The sequence below is a fragment of the Helianthus annuus genome, chromosome 10, assembly GCF_002127325.2.
Source record: "Helianthus annuus cultivar XRQ/B chromosome 10, HanXRQr2.0-SUNRISE, whole genome shotgun sequence".
Classification (NCBI taxonomy): Eukaryota; Viridiplantae; Streptophyta; class Magnoliopsida; order Asterales; family Asteraceae; genus Helianthus; species Helianthus annuus.
This window is the reverse complement of record NC_035442.2, coordinates 126,790,290-126,809,038: the sequence shown is the minus strand read 5'-3', so window position 1 is coordinate 126,809,038 and position 18,749 is coordinate 126,790,290. Positions and strand designations below refer to the sequence as shown.

The window sequence follows — 18,749 nt, the reverse complement described above, 5'->3', positions numbered from 1 at the left end:
ATAAGTTGGTTTAAAAAGTTTAGACAAACATGCCCTAAAGGTACAAATTCTGTGTTCTTAAACTAAAGATATGTATTTTTTTTTTTTATTTGAGATAAATCATGAGAGTGAACTTTACTGATAAGAAGTTATTGACATATTAAGAAGGTTTTGTGTCCAATGCAAACGTTTACCAAGTGTAGCACTCAAGTCAATACGATGTTGCTTGTTGTATTTATTGTGATTATCTCTGCGGAAGTTATCAAGTCACGATTTCTGGTTAAAACATTACCCGGCTTAGTTGGTGATCTTCCCTTCACTCTTGAAACTGGGTAAGTGCCTGTACATTATAATTGTTGTTAAAATTTCCATTCTTTATATGGTTCTGATTATACAGAATCTAAAGAGAAGAATTTTGTTTAAGTTACGTTAGGGTTGGAAAGTATGATGATGTGCAGTTATTTTACTGCTTCATTGAGTCTGAAGGGAACCCAAAAGATGACCCTCTGATTTTATGGATTAGTGGAGGCCCCGGTTGTTCTTCTATGTATGCACTTTTTTATGAAATAGGTATGTGTAATCTCAAAGATCTTTTCTCATTGAATAAAACATGTTAGGTCTTGGAGAGGTGAAGGGATGCATATATACATATATATATCTATTAATTGAAGTCGGGTTATTCATTACACACATATGTTATGGGCGGTGCCGGCTAAAGCATAAGCATTCTAAGGCCAAAGCTTTAAGCCCCCACCTAAATAGGCCTCAAATCTTTTTTTTTATTTGCAAAAGTGGGCTAACCAAAATATTTTTTTTTAACTCTACCAGCTTTACAATATTATCACTCCGAAGCTCGAGTAAAAGAGAAGGCTTATAGTGGGACATTTGTAAAAAGGGCCTTATATATTTTTCCACTTTAGGCCTTCAAAATTGTTAAACCGGCCCTAATTATGGGGGGTTATATTTGAGTAAAGGGGGTTATGGGGGACTACTACATCTAGTCTTACAAGGAACATTATATAGACAATACATTTACATTAAGAATTGCACATGTACACTAATAATAAATCACATACAATGGGTAAAATAATATCTAACATCCCCCTCCAAGCTGAACGGTGGTGGCCCAATGCGAAGCATTTGTCGAAAAATATTAAACTTAGAGTTTGGAAGACTTTTTGTAAAAATGTCAGCTAGCTACATGAAACGGAACAAATTTAGTGGTCGATTTACCAGCAGTCACCAGTTTTGTTTGGCCCGTTTTTGAGCAACTGGATTTTGATTTAAAATGATAGCACTTTGATTATCACAAAGGATAGTTGGTCTGTTCGGAGGAAGCGCATGGAGTTCTTGTAGGAAGTGAGTTATCCACACAATTTCGACAACAATGTTATCCATAGCTCGATACTTGGACTCACTGCTGGACCTGGCAATAGTTGGTTGTTTCTTAGCACTCCAAGAAATCAGGTTCCCCTACAAATATAGAATAACCATAGGTAGATCGACGAGTCTCTAAGCAACGCGCTCAATCAGCATCAGAGTAGCCAAGCAGCGACGTGGAAGTGGGACGACTATAATGTAACCCAAAAGCGATAGTACCTTTAAGATAGCGTAGAATCCTTTTAACTTTTTGAAAATGATCTGTTGTCGGAGCATGTAAGATCTGAGTAACTTTATTTACAGCATAGGCAATATCAGGTCTTGTGATTGCTAAATATTGGAGAACATCTACAATGGATCTATAAAGGTAGCATTTGGAAAAATAGTACCAAATCCACACGATGGCGGGGTTTAAAGATGGCAGATTTGGCACGAGTTATCATAGGGTGAGAAGGAGGAGGTGGCGGAACCGTCATGGGTGAAGTAACCGGTGTTTGCGATAATCGAGGAGAGGGGGGAGGGGTGTCAGTAGGAGATGTGGAGGATGAAGATGTATCAATAAAGGTAGGCAATGTTTCAGTTTGGGCTAGTGCATGTTGATGGGCTCGTGTTGGCTACGGTGGGCTCAGTAGAGGACGCCAGTGGGCCTGTGGGGGCTGCTGTGGATGCAGCAGTAGGTCCAAAAAAAGGCGACAGTTTTCCCGATAGTTGGACCAGTTTGTTGTGTATGGTGTGGAGGAAAAAAGGTTGGATATTGGTGAGGTAATGGTTTGTGGAGTTGAATTATTAGTTGAGCTTTTGGAAGTAAGAGGTGTAGTAAATTTATTTGGAACAATAGGTTTAATAAAGTCACATGGTGAGAAAATGGTAGGGGACACATCCAAAAAAGGTGTGACCTCAAGAAGATCAATGGAAGTAGTGACAGTGGAGTTATCAAGGGGAAAGTGTGTTTCGTCAAAGCGAGCACTTTAGATCAAGACACCTATATCCTTTATACTTGGTGTAATAACTGGTAAAGATACATATAATGCTTCTAGGGGATAATTTATGCGGAGCACAATCCCTAAGACATGGAAAAAGACGATAACCAAATGGTCGAAATAATGCATATTGTGGTACTTGATGATACAAGAGCTCAAATGGTGATTTGCCATAAATTGGGGAGGGTAAACGGTTAATTAAAAAAACCACCGAGGAAAAAGCATCAACCCAATATTTGGTGGGTAAGTGGGCATGAAACATCATAGTCAAGCCCGTTTCAACAATATGCCGATGCTTTCGTTCAACTCGCCAATTTTGTTGTGGGGTATAAGGGCAAGACTTGCGATGTAAGATACTGTTTTGTTCAAACAAATTACAAACCCGAGTATTTATGAATTCGGTTCCACCATCACTTTGAAAAATCTTTAGTTTGGTTGAGAATTGTGTTTGAACAAAAGGAACAAATATGGATAAAGCATTAAAGAAATCGGATTTAGCACGTAGAGGGTACAACCAAGTAATGCGCAAATAATCATCAACAAAAGCAATATAATAAAGAAAGTTATCTACCGACTTTATTTGATTGGGGAAGGCACCCATAAGTCACAATGTATTATTTCAAGGGGCAAAGATGCCCGTTTTATCATTAGACCAAAAAGGTTGCCGTTTGGCTTTGGCTAGTTCACACGGGGAGCAAAGACCCGGTTTAGGTAATACCTAAGTAAAAGACAAGTAACCATAATTTTTCAACATCGAAATATTATCAAAATTAACATGCCCAAGTATAGAGTGCCATAACTCAAAAGAATCCTTTGGGCAAGATGAAGTGGAGACTAAAGCTTCTTAAGTTTGGCGAAGGACATATAAACCGTCTCACGACACCCCCGAGCTACGGTTTGCTTGGTTCGAGGATCCTGAATGTAAAAATAGGGATGAGAAAAACTAAGATCAACAGGATTATCCTCAGTTAGTTTGCCAATAGATAAAATATTTTTGGTGAGATTAGGTACCACCAAAACATTATTAAATGCAAGATTTCCAAAATTTTTTGTGTTTCCAACATGGGTTATGGATAAAGAGTGACCATTGCCAAAATAAACATTTGGATTACCTTGAGTTGGAGTGGAGTTCTATAGATTAGTATTGTTAGGAAGCATGTGAGAAGTAGCTACGGTGTCTGATTCCAGGAATGGAGGAGTTCATGTGACACTGACCATGGAAGGCTTGTGCCAATTGATCCAGAGATGGTGAGGCAGACGCAACAAGTGAAGCAAGTCGAAAACACTGTGAAACATAATGTCCGGATTTGCGACACAGTTGACAAGTGGGAGGACGAGATTGGCGATCAAAGTTCCTGTTTGCTCCCCTGTTATTGTTAAAAGGAGATCGGTTAGGCCTGGAGTGGCCGAAGAGGCCCTGTTGGGTCGGTAATTGGAACCCAACATATTGGGCGTGTTTGAGGATCCTTGGGTCGTAAATGCAAAGGAGGTTCAGATGTGCCATGCAAGTTTTTCATAAACAACTCATGACTTTCCGCACTAGCTAAAAGATCAACAAAAGTAGGGATGAGATGTACCGAACGAGTAGATGTAGAGAAACTTTCAAAGGATGTATCGAGTCCACATAGAAAAAATCAAGTTGATCCATAGCATCAACAGGATGTCCAATGGCACTAAGTTGATCACAAATGGCCTTGAAGGCACATTCAAATTCAGCAACCAGATTATCACCCTTCTTAAGAGAGCGGAGATTGTCTCCCAAATTCTGAATCATTTCAACCGAAACATTACAAAACATCGCTTCAAGAGCAGTCCAGATTTCACGGACCGAGGTGCGACCAATTGTAACGGAAAAAGCCTCCTCAGTTAAGGAGGCATTGGGAAGTATTATGGCTTGTTGTTCATCTCTTGCCCAAGTAATATAGTCAGGATGTTGAACTTCCTTGTCCTTTAATCGAATAGTTGGGGAGGGTGGCGGAAGAGAACCGTCTACATGGGGTAATAGTTGCTGATAGGTGAGGATGGGAAGTATCTGTGTTCTAGCATCATAGGGGTAAGGTCAGACATTGGGGGATTAGTGGAAAAGGATGAGGTAGCCATGGATGGTACGAAAGAGGGAGGGGAACAAGACGGATGAAAGACAGAAGAAGACAAGGGACGAGAAAGAAGGGCAAGGTAAGGGGAAGAATATGATCAGCTGTAGGTTAAGAATGTGATAGGCTGGAATAGCAAGAAAAAAGGAAACTCAACAACCTTTCTAGAAATCAGCTTATACCATGTGTAATGTCAAAGATCTTTTCTCATTGATTAAAACATATTACAAGGAACATTAGGCCACCCGGGGCGGTCATCAAACCACGCGTGATGATGATATATAATGAGTTATACAAAAAAAAAAAAACACCACCGCCACCTAGGTTTATCACGCGTCAAAATGAAAACGCGTCATAATTATCACGTGTGAAGAAGTGGGTGAGGGAAATTGTTGGTTGTGAGGGAAATTGTTGGGTGTGGTGGTGAGTGATGGGCATTTCTACTAAAATCCATCATTAGTGATGGAATAATGCTTCATGACATGGCGGAACTTGATTAAAAGTTGTGAGTGAGTGATGAGTGATAAGTGATGACCACCCCCACCCCCCTTATATAGACACTACATTTACACTTTAACTACCTAAAGAATTGCACATGTACACTAATAATAAATCACATACAATGGGTAAAATATTATCTATTATCTCTATTACTATCATTAACAGCAACTTTTTACTTCATTTTTATTCAAATAGGTGAAAAAGATTCATATGCGGTTATGCTTGTATACTATTAAGTTACTACTCCTTGTTGTACACAAGTAATATGTGATTTTTTTTATATCCAAAATCATATGTAGGCTACTGAAAGAAATATACATAGTGATAAGTGTGATTAATATGTGCTTTAGTATATATTGGAGAATAACCATGACGTTTATAACAACTAGGACATGAAATAATCGAAATAAAATGCAAATATCTTTAACATGCCCCTTAAGAAGGATGGCAATACCCATTATTAGACTATGAGCCCAATCTTACACCCATATGCACTCGGATTTGAGATATGGAAAATGAGTGAAGGGCTCCATGTGTGGTAGCAACATAACAAATTGTAAGAGACCGAGCCAAAATCATATCCTGAATAAAATGTAGAATGATCTCAAGATGCTTGATGCACTAATGAACGACGAGATTAAACGTCATATATCATCACACCAAAGAGTAGGTGCATAACTGGAAGATGACCATAGTTATTGCATGAGTGACATATAATCAACTTGATCTCGACAAAAGCATGACCAAGAGCCCAATATTTGGCTTAGTACTAGTCGGTGCAACAACGTGCTCCTTCTTGGAACTTCAACTTAAAGGTTGGAGCCAAGGAATATACAGTAACCTGAAGTTGAATAAAAATCAAATTGAGAATCTAACCACTGAATCACCTCAAAGACAAAGCCAAACCAGTTCTCGATGATAATCGTCAACTTATACAAGCATGTATCAAGTGCTGTAGAGATTCGGCAATACACAATAATGTCAATATATCAGGCATAAAAGCTGGATTTCTGCGAAAGAACGTTCAAATAGTATGAACTTCAATACTCATAGCGTGTGGCGACGACTATAAGTTGTGAATTTGGTGCAACAAAATCATCTACGCATGAATATTCTGGTGACGCAACTTGTGGGAAAAACTAAGACAGTGAACTTACAATTAAATCTATGAAAACACAAAATGTAATTGCTGTGCAAAAGGGATTCTAGATACATAACGAAAATCTATGAAAACACAAAATGTATTTGTTGTGCAAAAGGGATATTCACGTGCATATAGTTTGTATGCATATGTGACAAAAGCCTGATATTCTTGAGAATTAGCATATGATTTATTTTTTTTTACAATAGGTACCGATTAATCAAATTTTATAGCTAGGCTTGTTATCAAATGTATTTGAAGCTTTGGTGATTGTGTGCAGGCCCACTAACTTTAAATTCTGAAATCTCTACTGTTGAAAAGCCCATACTTGAAATAGTCCCTGACAGCTTGACAAAAGTATCTCATCTTTGCTATTCTTTTTTTTATCGTTCATTCTTAATACAAACTCCTTTACCACTTCCCCTTAAAACGATTCTAATTTCATGCTAATGTTATGAAGATTGCCTGAAAATTTAGGTTGCCAACATAATATTTCTTGATCAACCAGCTGGGTCTGGATTCTCCTATGGGAACACTCCTGAAGCTTACATAATGAATGATACTTTATCAGTAATACACACTTACGATTTTTTGAAGAAGGTATGTGCATTACGCGTTATTCTTCCTGATGAAACGAATTATAGCCCTCCACCATTACAAATATTGGTAGCATTTTAATATTCATGTCATTAAAGCGCATCAGGAGCATATTGCAGATTACTTCTTATGAATATAATTAACTAAGATGAATGTTTGCTTTCAGTGGCTTGTAGATCACATTGGATTTCTCAGCAATCCATTGTATCTTGGTGGTGATTCTTACAGTGGCATCCTGGTGCCAATGATCGCTCAAGAAATATATGACGGTACTCATAAATTCTTAATTTCCATAGAGCTTCTTGTACAGATCAAAAACGCTAATTTTATATGCAAATATATGGAACAAACTTACAGAGTCGAAGCAAGAATTATATACAAAGAATAATTCTCAAAGAAATTGATACAAAACTGAATAGTGAATATCATAAACATTACTTAAGTTGTCCTTTTAAAGGAAAAATATTGAAATTGCTCAATTTGTGGGAAAATTTTGAGTGAATATTTGGGTTTCAACAGCTTGTTTTTATCTTTTGTAGGCATTGAAGTTGGAGAAAGGCCACATATCAACATAAAAGTAAAACCAGGCCAATTACTTGAGACTTTCTATTTATTAACTTGCATTTTTTTTTCTTGCAGCTAAACCGAGCAGCTGCATTGAAAAAACCGAACCTTGAATTAATATTGTTGTTTCTTTCCAAATTTAGGGGTATATGCTTGGTAATCCTCTAACAGACGTAAGAGGTGACTATAATTCTAAAATAGAATTTGCTCATAATATGGCCCTCTTATCAGATGCAATTTATGAGGTAATCAAGTGCGATGATACCTCTTGTCTTAGTGCTTGCTTGCACTAAATAACATTACAATATTTCGAAGAATAGTTTAAGTTACATATATTTTTTGCAGTCAACTAAAGAAAATTGCCATGGAGACTACTTCAACGTAGATCCCAACAACACTCTATGCATACATGACCTTCAAGTGATATATAAGGTACTACGGAGTTAGCTAGATTCCAGTTTATGATTCTCATGTTATCTTCAGCATCTATCGGTTATAATTTTAACTGTGAGGATTCCCTAGCACTACACGCCTGGAACTCAGTCGGTATTGTTTCCTTACGGTCCTGACACTCCCTATTGCAACTGGAAAAGAAAGCCCAAAAGATAAAGTTATCATACGTCCAAAATGACTTTGACATGTGTTTTACATCGATTAAAAACTACAAATACGAATACTAGCACCGATGTTATTATGTTGGAATCGGTTTTGCCGGTACAATACTTGCACTTGTATAATTTATGACACCAAAAATTATTTTTTTTTTAAACAAACATAAGTTATTAGAGAAAAACAAAATTAAATCATTGGATGAATTAAAGACGTATATTTTATATTAGGGTGAAATTGTCTCATTTTTCTTTTGTTTTTTTTTTTTTTTCTCTGTAGTGCCTTGAAAGAATAAAGCCGGCCCATATTTTAGAGCCAAATTGTCTCTATTCCAATACCTTAAGATCTGACCCCTTCAGGAGTGACTTAACAACTTTTGAAAACACCTCAGTGGATATCTTACCTCAAGTCCAGACACGACTGTGTCGAGTATCTCTCGCGATCCCTCTGCGTATTTGATTCAAAGCTTGCTTTATTGTGATGTTTTGTCTTCTATCTGTGCTTATTGCAGGAAGACAATTATATATACTTCTATGCTTGGGCTAATAGTAGAGACGTGCGAGAAGCTCTTCACATTCATGAGGTTTGTAGTTCACCATTAGTTTTATCCATGTTCATCTGGATTTTGAAGGATAATAATAATCTCTCGATTACCAGGAATTTGGGGATACTGAGTGGGTGCAATGCAATAATACCTCGAAATTTAATTTTCATAAAAAAGCCATATCTTACACATACAATATCCCGAGTAGTGTTGGCTATCATCGACGCCTTGCTGATAAAAAATGTCGCGCTCTTATATATAGGTAATCGTGATTCTCCTCGACCTCATGAAATTAGATTCTACATTGTGGTTGTTCTAGCATATTTAGAGCTCTTGAAAGCACAATTTGACCAATTACCTTTTGTAACTGAACAGCGGAGATCATGACATGGCTGTTCCATACATTAGTACATTGAACTGGATTAAATCACTGAACTTGTCGCTCGTAGATGGTTGGAGATCATGGTTTGTCAACAAACAAGTAGCGGGGTTAGTTGTGTTGTCCTGACAAGATAAATGGTAAAACTTGTTATATTTTGAAACTGTGCTGATAATTTGTGTTATCTTGTAGATACACCAAGAAATACTCAAAAGGGGACTACAACCTAACATTTGCTACTGTAAAGGTGAAAAATCTACCTTTAAACTTCTTTTTTGGTTAGTGTCACTAATTGACAATTCTACCTTAGCTAAAGGAGCTTGTTATGATTTAATGATGGCTTACCTTTTTGTTTTCATAAAGGGAGGAGGTCATACAGCTCCAGAGTACAAACATAAAGAATGTTTAAGCATGCTTAAGATGTGGATTGCCAATGATACTATTAATCATGACTACAAGGAGATGATATTGAAAAAGTCAGAAGAAGACTTGCTTTTAAGGAGTATTTAGTTATGATTTCGTACCTTCATATATATTCTCATTTCTCTGGTATTTTTAGTTATGATTCAACATAAATATGTATTCAGTTCTTAATAATCTGTTGATTCTTTGATTCTTTTCTATCTCTACATTAATATCGAATTATTAACTTAATGGTATTGGAACTTTTGCTATCTTGAGATCCGTATTTCTAAATCCATACAACATATATCATAGAACGCGGCATCATAGATATACTTAGGCTATAGGCTGTGGGGATCATGGTTGGGACATGATTTGCCACCTAGGAACATGAATGGAAGGCTACACCACCCCCTTGATTGATCCACCATGGTTTGCATGGATTAAACCATGACAACCATGGTCCTCCTTTCCATTTTTCAACAAATCATTTCCTTTTTGTTTAGACAAAGATAATAAATAAGGGGCTAATGGTTTGGGTCATGACCATACCCTTAGGGTACTGGTTTTGGATGGTGGATTAAAGATTAGTTACATGGCACTAACATGGAGGGTCATGGTGGTCATGAGAGTCATGACCACACCCTATAGCCTTATAAGCGCTCTAAAACTTTTAAGGTTGGAACAGATTATCAGTTGCATCACCCGAAAATACTAAAGACTTGCCATGTATATGTTGGGTTTTAATCTTGACTTTTGGTTTTATTAGTATATTAATAACTATTTAGTTGTTTTATCTAGTTGTTGAATAAAGAATAGTGGGTGGAAGCTTTAACCGATTTAGAAAGGAAAGTCAAGTTGAAAAGTGAACGTTGGTGATGGTCATAGCTTTCAACCGTTCCTTAGCTAGAATGAGTATTTTTTGGTTTTTTTATTGGTCATTTTATCGTTTTTTATCGGTCCCCGCGTGATCTACTTGGCTATATAAAGTCTCTGCATGATGAATAAAATATATCAGCTTTTCTACATTTCCTTTTCTACTTCTCTGCATTATTCTTTTAGGGTATGTTTGGCATGGAGCTTTTAGGAGCTTCTAGCTTTAAGCTTTTAAGAAAAAGCTCCTACTTAATAAAAAGTCTTGTTTGGTTGAAGGAGCTTTAAGCTTTTAGGTTAGGAGCTTGAAGCTTTTGGTTGAACGCTACTACTAGTAGCGTTTAGAAGGAGCTACAAGCTTTTAGGGAAAAATGACTATTTTAACCTCTCAAAATAAGAAACTTTTTAATACACCAACTTTCTAAATTTTTAGTTATGTCCATTTTGGTAATTTTATACATTTTATTAATAGCTCCAGCTACTCTACCAAACACCAAATATATCTAAAAAGCTACAGCTACTAGCTAACAGCTACAGCTACCAGCTTCCAGTCACCAGCTACCAGCTTCCAGCTTTTAGCTACCAGCCACCAGCTACTTTTGCCAAACATACCCTTAATATTACGTAAAGATTTGTGTGTGTTTCTTTAGTGTGGTTAGTGTGTGTAAATTCAAGGGGTCTGAAATCAGAGCCCATAGGGCTCGATCCTTGGAGGATAGCAACAGAAAGATAAGCGAGTTTATGTAAGATTCTCGCAAGAAAGAAAGAAAGAAGCTGATTTAGGTCAGCAAAGAAAGAAGAAAGATAGTTGTAACCTGCGTGAGAAAGAAGAAAGTTAGGTGCCGTGAGAAAGAGAAAGAAAAAAAGCGTAGGTGCAACTCAGGAAGAAACATCAGTAAGAAAGAGACCGAGAAAGAAAGAAGAAATCGACAAAGAAAAAAAGAAAGGTCAGTCGATTCAAACAGTCGATTCAAACGAGAAAAAGAAAGTGAAGAATGACGATGATACAAGCAAAAGAAGCAGGTTCGATGTCTTACCAAGTTCCGACTTTGACCTCAACCAATTATCCGGTATGGGCTATCAAGGTTAACTCTATTTTGGGTGCACATGGTCTTTTGGAGACGATCGACCCGAGGGCATTAGGTGTAGACCCAGACTCGAAGAAATCAAACAAGCGCTCGCCTTCCTATTTCAAGCTATACCGGAGGAGATGGTGTTGCAAATGTCGAGTTACACGGACCCAAAGAAAGTGTGGGATGGCTTAAAAACACGATACTCGGGCGTAGATCGAGTGAGGGCGGCTCGAATTGCAACATTGAGAAGAGAGCTTGAGGGTTTGTGGGTAAAGGAAGAAGAACTCGTTGATGGGGGTGCTTCTATGGTGAGCGGATTGGTTTCATAGTTGAGGGGTCTCGGGTACGAAGTTGAAGAAGAAGAAGAAGAAGAAGAAATTGTGAGAAGGCTACTGGATGCAATGCCAAAGTCCTATCTTCAAATTGTAACTTCAATTGAGCAATGTTTTGATTTGGACTCAATGCTCTTTGATGAAGTAGTTGGAAGGCTTAAGGCATGTGAAGAAAGACAAAAAGGCCTTGGTGAAAAGGAGGAAGAGCAAGGCCAACTTTTGATGGCCGAACAAAAGTATGGAGAAAGTAGCGGACGAGGAAGAGGCCGCGGAAGAGGCTACGGTAGAGGTGAAAGAGGTCGAGGAAGAGGTACGAGTCGAGGTGGTGATAAATGCAGGTTTCGGTGTTTCAATTGTGGACCATTTGGGAATTTTGGTTACGAGTGCACTAAATGGAAGGATGAAGAGAAAGAAGCAAATTTGATCGAGGAGGAAGAACCGACATTGCTTTGAGGAAACGAGTCAAGATTAAAGGGGAGAATGTTGGGTTTTAATCTTGAATTTTGGTTTTATTAGTTTTATTAATAAGTATTTTAGTTGTTTTATTTAGTTGTTGGATAAAGAATAGTGGGTAGAAGTCTTTGACCGATTTAGAAGGAAAGTCAAGTTGAAAAGTGAACGTTGGTGATGGTCGTAGCTTTCAACTGTTCCTTAGGTAGAATGAGTATTTTATGGTTTTTTTATTGGTCCCCACGTGATGTACTCGGCTATATAAAGTCTCTCCTTGATAAATAAAATATATCAGCTTTTCTACATTTCCTTTTCTACTTCTCTGCGTTATTCTTTTCATATATTACGTAAAGATTTGTGTGTGTTTCTTTAGTGTGGTTAGTGTGTGTAAATTCAAGGGGTCTGAAACCAACAGTATAATCTTGGTCGGGCTTTTAAATGTTCTATAGTCACAAGAAAAAAAGGCTTATGATCCAAGACAGAATAATAGAAGTTGGGTTTCTACAATAGAAAAGAAACAAGTAGGCTGGATATAGATCAAATTCAGTTGACAACAAAATGATAGCCTTCACTTCAAACCTATCCATCATCTATAAAGAAAACGTCCTTGAAGACATTGTAAATTGAAACAAATGATGACAGTTGCGGCCAGTGGAAAGGCTATGCAAGGATCAACAACAAGAATAAGAAGCAAGGCTTCCGTTGACCAACCTTGCACATATGTCTGTGAGCTCTTTAGGGATAAGTCAAGATTGTTGTTTTCGAATCGGAAACAAAAATTACATTAGTGCAAAAGGCAAAGGATTAGGCACCTCAAGTTTGAAGTTGATTCCGGATATGTTACTGAAATTAAACATTAGAAAAGGTTACAATGTCTTGTTTATATAGGGATTGAGTAAAATGAGAACTATGCATTGTTGAGAGAACCAACGAAACTAATCTCATCCTTTGATCAAGATAGGATGTATGGCTGAGATTTGATTTGGATTATGACATGTGGGGACCATTACTTTTTAATAAAAAACCATTACAAGTACATAAAAGGACAAATATAAATATGACTTTTTTACACACTATACTTTTTTTTTTTTTGTAAGAATTATGTTTGTCAGGCTAGCCCATCAAATGAAACCCACAAAATTGTTTTGAACCCTAACCAACATCATTCAAATCTACAAATTTACATATCCTCTAAAAAATATTTTCATACATGTAAATAGACTTTTTAATGCAAATTTGAATTTTATACAACAAAATAGTCCCTGAATTTCCACTTGGCATCAAATTTACAAATTTACATCGACATAAATCACCAAAAAATGTCCCAAAAAATGAATGCATCCAACTCGTCTTCATTTCTTGTTCGTTAACCTCGTCTTTTGAAGATAAACGCCCCAACACCTGTGAAAATCAACGGAAAAAATGAACGTTTACATTCCACAAACGTGAAAACACTTTTTAACGTATGTAAAACATAGCATTTACATTCTCCACCGTACGCAACAAAATTTTTACATTCGCCACCCACACGTAAAAACATTTTACAAACACATGTAAGATAAATATTTTTTTACAAACGTGTGTAAAAATACATTTATGTGTGACGTTTAGAGGAGTTCGGGCCGGCGATCAAGGGCCTAAAAAGCATTATTTTACCGTATATAAAAAATGCTAATTCGACCGTGCGCAAACGTTTTTTTTTTTACATTCGACAAACATACGTAAAAGTATTTTTTAAACGTATGTAAAAACTAAAAATTTATAAACGTGAATACATTTGTTAACGTATGTAAAACAAAGTGTTTACATTTTCTACTGTACGCAAAAAAAAAAATAATAACCTTCAACACTCTTACGTAAAAACATGTTACAAACGCATGTAAAAAACATTTTTTACAAACGTTTGTAAAGAAAGATTTACATGTGCCGTTTAGAGGAGCCTAGGCCGGCAATCAGGGCGTAAAAACACTTTTTTAGCGCATGTAAAAAAAGGTATTCTTTGCATTCAACACCATGCGCAAAATTTTTTTACATTCGAAAAACATACTTAAAAACATTTTTCAAAACTATGTAAAAATAAAATTCACAAACGTATATGAAAATTAAAAATTTACAAACATGAAACGTATGTAAAACAAAGTGTTTACATTCTCCACCGACGTAAAAAAAAATATTTTACATTCAATGCCCGCACGTAAAAACATTTTACAAACGTGTGTAAAATAATTTTTTTTCAAACTTGTGAAAAAATAGATTTATGTGTGATGAGGGGCGTAAAAACGCATTTTCTTTCTGTGTGCAAAAAAAGCATTTACATTCGACACCATGCGCGAAAATTTGAACATTTACAATTAAGAAACGCTTTAACCAATGGTTTACTGATCAGTGCATTTTGAGTAGACGTTATTGAATATTAATTATTATAAAAATGCATTGATATTAGCATAAAAGACGTTGCGTTGATTTGTTTTTATACTTTACACGTTGAACATGCGGTGGGGCTAAATCGGGGCATTTGAGTTAAAATTGAGATGAACAAACAGATGTCAAATTGATGTTTATTTGTTATTAATATCATCAATCCTTTTAGTTTGAGAGTTATAATTACTAACATGGATATATTGTTTACATTATGTTGATGGTCACATATGTGTTACCAGGTTATAAACCCTCAATGCAAAATTGAAATGGAATAATGGGATGATTGAAATGGCTAGCCAAATATAACTCGAGAATTATTGGTGATGGATAATTGCAATCATATAGTGTGCACGTGATTTTGAAAAAAAAAAAAAAAGAAATCAAAAGGGTTTTAGTTAATTTGGGCCAACAAAGAGATTTACTTGGGCCATTAGATTAACATCATCTCAAAGTCTGTTGGCGGGGGATTAAAAAGAAAAAAAAAGGCAGCAAGCGAGAGGGGAATTTGGGAGAGATCTTTTGGCAGACGGCTGAAGGGGAAGGCAAAAGGGACGCACGGAGAAGGGCAGCCGCCTTCGGGCGGTTGTACACGGTTCAAGGCATGATCGATTAGGTGGCTTTCTCCAAGCGTACGGTTGATAGGGTTTGATACTTTTCTTAATTTTATTTATGATTGGATTTGTTTTTGACATTGACAACGTTGTTAAACAGGGGCTGTTTGGCTAAGCTTATTGGAATGACTTATTTACTTATTTGCTTATTTGAAAAACAAATAAGTCATAATGGAATGACTTATTTACTTATTCCTCTCACATAATAAGCTAACCCAAACACCTTTTAACTTTTCAAAAAGTAAATAAGTAAATAAGTCACTAAAATAAGCTTAGCCAAACAACCCCACAATTTGATATGTTGGTTTCTTTGAACTATTTTTATGTGTTTTGAGTTCTTACTTTACAACTTGCTCGGTTGATGACAAAACTTTGTAGCTCGTTGGGTGACATAGAGTAGGTTGACTCACACTAGTAAATAGGGTAATTGAACTGTAAAAGATCTGATGACAAAGACCTATTTTTTATTACCACTTAAATTAACCGACTTTTCAGCACCATGTCTATGTGGTGTCCAATTAATGATTAAATTGAGTTGGGTGTGAACCTAGAATCTGAAACTTGGAGGACGTTACCTTTATCTTTTTGCTTGTGGCTTCTGCCCAGATGAACAAGTACTTTGTTTTTCATTAAACTTTGTTCACGGATTCTTTTTAACTGGTAAAGCTTGACCACTTGTGTTGAATTCTTGGTAAACGTTTTTTATATTTGAATTATTTTTCGTTTATCAAGCATATTAGCGATATACTTGCATCGTTAGTGGGTTGGTAAATTGTGGGTAGTTGATATAAATAAACGGATTATTAGGTTGTATAGTGAATCTTAAAAACTATCCCTAATAATTAATCAAATTCATTAATTCCGAGGCCATGTCTATGTGGTGTTATGAATCTGTAAACGAGTTTTTTTGTTAAACTTGCAATCGGGATTCTGGGTGAGAGTTGCTTTTCTTTAATAATAATTCTCTAGTTAAACACTAACCACATATTCCCCGTGGATACGATACCCTACTTACGCTATCTACGTAGTTTAATTAGGTTTTTGATTGACTCTGACGACAGTCATCATTTACATTGCTGTAAAATTGGGATTCATAATTTTTTTAACACACTTCCCCCCTACAAATTCATAATTTCCAAAAAGAGTATATATGTTTTTATATCAAACAATTTTGAAAATGGGGTATTCAAAACATTTAACAGATCTTTCAAAAAACATCTTTATTACCCCTGAAAAATCATCACAAACCCTTAACCTAAACCCCATTTTTCAACAAATACAAACCACAAATACAACCCCATTTCATCAAACACCAGCTTCAATATTCACAACTTCAATATTCACAGCGCTTACGAAACCAAAAAAAAAAAACATCCAAAAAGTTAAGGAATCCCAAAAATTGACACATGATTACATGAACATAACAAAACACAGATCCTAAAAACCGAAAAAAAACTTACGGTGTGTAAATACTCCGTCGTTACCTGCTTTTGGCTATTATTGACAGGGCCAACTATGGAAGGAACCACGACACTGACCAGGGAAGAGCTTATTGAGATTATGTTGGATTAAACTGAATTAAAACACTCAAGAAATCACTGAACTTATTTGAAGTTGAAGGAATATTATAAGAAGTTTATAGAAGAGAAAGTAAAGTGAAAAGCTGACATCTTATTCAATAAACAAAAGGCCTTTAAATAGCCAACAATTGCAACGTACACTAAGTGACTCAATCAAAGTCTACCACTAGACTCTCTGTAGGTCCCCTTGATGTGTATGGATCTTCACAGAATTGTATATCTAACCTAGAGTGCGGAATCCTCTAGATCAGATTTGTTACAGAAACGAGTAGAAAACTGAATTCACAATCAAACAGGTCTTCTATTGATTATCCAACTTGCAGTTTACAACCAATTCAAGACCTTCACAACCTCACAGCCTATCTCTGTTATATTGCCTTACTCAAAAACGTTTTTCACTCTCTCTCTACGTTTTCTCTCTCTAAAACTCTCTAACCAATCAAACCCTAATCACAAAAACATGTTTATATACCACATGTCTGTGAACTGGGCTTCCTACATAGACTAGGCCATTTTCCAAGCCCATTACAATAATAACTCATTAACCAATAAGCTAAGCCCATTACAAAATATCCAAAGACTAAATAATCAAACTATTAAGCTGTTGTCACCGAATATGCACCAACACTCTCCCTAATACCCGGACAAAACAAAAGACCAGCTAAAAACAAACTACCTAATTAAATACTTATTCAAACTTCACTCCCGTGCATGACTCTTGAACTCAAAACAAAACACATGCAAGACCTATTGGGTTATGACCCATTATTAATTGACCCATTAAACAAAAACAATGCTGGCCCAAATGTAAACCCATCAAGATTATCCAACAATCACCCCCATAATCTTGATGTCCATCCGTTTCTTCAAAGCAATGTCGGTTCATCATCGTCTCGAATCAAATTCGCCTCTTCTTCTTTTGTTTCCTTCTTAGGACACTCACTCGCATAATGCCCGTATTCTTGACAATTATAGCATTTGATATTTCGCTTGTCTCTATACCAACCTTGATCCTTTCGGTCTTCAATGCTTTGGAACCGACCACCTCGACCCCTACCATAACCGCGACCTCTACCTTGACCACGACCACGTCCTTGTCCGTGTTGATCAAAATCACCCCGCCTAGTTCTTTCCTCCCAATCTTCCTTTGTAAGCAATAATTGGCCTTGATCATTTTCTTCGTCATCCTGGGATTTAAGCCTTTCTTCGTACGTCTTCAATCGCCCGACCGCCTCTTCAAACGGCATCGTGTCAACATCCGAGTACTGCTCAATAGACGCCACGATCTGCATATATTTCTTAGGAACGGAATTTAACAACTTTCTTACCATAGTTGCGTCTTCAAGAGTCGATCCTAAGTTCTTGAACTTCGCTTCAATCCCGCTTATCTTTCCCGCATACTCGTCTAGTGTCTCACTCTCCTTCATTTTCAGCTTTTCCAAATCGCTTCTTAAAATTGATAGCCAAGCTTTCTGAACTCTATCAGCCCCTAGATAACGAACCTTGATTGAATCCCACACGTCCTTTGCATACTTGTGTTTTGCGACCAGAAGCAAAACATCCTCCGGTAAAGACTGAAAAATTATGGCTTTAGTTGTGTAATTTTTCTTGTCTTCCACAGTAGCTCCAGTGACCAGTGACCGGATCTATCACCTCCCAAAGACCGTTCGCCCGTAGGATTGTTTCCACCAAAATCGCCCATGAAGTGCAATTTGTGTCCGTCAATTTCGGACATTGCAACGATCTGCTACTGCTACCTTGGCTACTTACGGGTACCATCGCATTGCCTCCACTTGTTTTCTCATCCGACATTTTTAATGATCAAACCTGAGAAATAAAGAGACAGAATAAAACAAATAATGTTTCTTTATTTTGTTTTTCTCTCGTACAGTAGTTCACCACCACAAGTTTGTTTGACTTTTTAACCACAAAAGACAAACACCCCTCAAATTCCTTTTCTTCTAGGTTATCTTCTTTTAATCACACCACAACCTCCAACTTCTTTTAATTCACAAAGAATTTTCCTTCTCTTTGATCACACAGATCTCTCCTTTTTTTTTCTTCCCTAAACACACAACCCACACACAGCAAGTTGAAACTTCCGATCACACAGATCTACTGTTCTTGATTCACACGAATTCCCCAAGATCACACAGATCTATTTTTCCCGATTCACACAGAATCCTCCAAGATCACACAGATCTATTCTATTCAACTCGTTGAAGCACACAGCCAAACAC

The 18,749-nt window shown here is 36.7% G+C and overlaps 3 protein-coding genes across 3 annotated transcripts; 2 read left to right on the top strand and 1 right to left on the bottom strand.

Moving 5' to 3' along the window:
• Nucleotides 1-198: 198 nt before the first annotated feature.
• On the top strand, nucleotides 199-9,277 carry LOC110881347 (serine carboxypeptidase-like 13). The gene is made up of 14 exons (XM_022129632.1): nucleotides 199-311; nucleotides 404-549; nucleotides 6,355-6,431; nucleotides 6,552-6,674; nucleotides 6,838-6,940; nucleotides 7,211-7,248; nucleotides 7,379-7,480; nucleotides 7,581-7,667; nucleotides 8,124-8,273; nucleotides 8,356-8,427; nucleotides 8,502-8,650; nucleotides 8,764-8,877; nucleotides 8,960-9,014; nucleotides 9,131-9,277. Exons 1-14 carry the CDS (start codon nucleotides 199-201, stop codon nucleotides 9,275-9,277), a joined length of 1,476 nt encoding a protein of 491 aa, XP_021985324.1.
• A 1,975-nt stretch (nucleotides 9,278-11,252) lies between these two features.
• On the top strand, nucleotides 11,253-11,900 carry LOC110881348. Its single transcript, XM_022129633.1, has 2 exons — nucleotides 11,253-11,384; nucleotides 11,445-11,900. The coding sequence occupies exons 1-2, from the start codon at nucleotides 11,253-11,255 to the stop codon at nucleotides 11,898-11,900; spliced, it is 588 nt and encodes a 195-aa protein (XP_021985325.1).
• A 5,475-nt stretch (nucleotides 11,901-17,375) lies between these two features.
• On the bottom strand, nucleotides 17,376-18,321 carry LOC118482691. The gene is made up of 2 exons (XM_035978299.1): nucleotides 18,163-18,321; nucleotides 17,376-18,083 (listed from the first exon to the last, which is right to left on the bottom strand). Exons 1-2 carry the CDS (start codon nucleotides 18,319-18,321, stop codon nucleotides 17,376-17,378), a joined length of 867 nt encoding a protein of 288 aa, XP_035834192.1.
• Nucleotides 18,322-18,749: the final 428 nt, after the last annotated feature.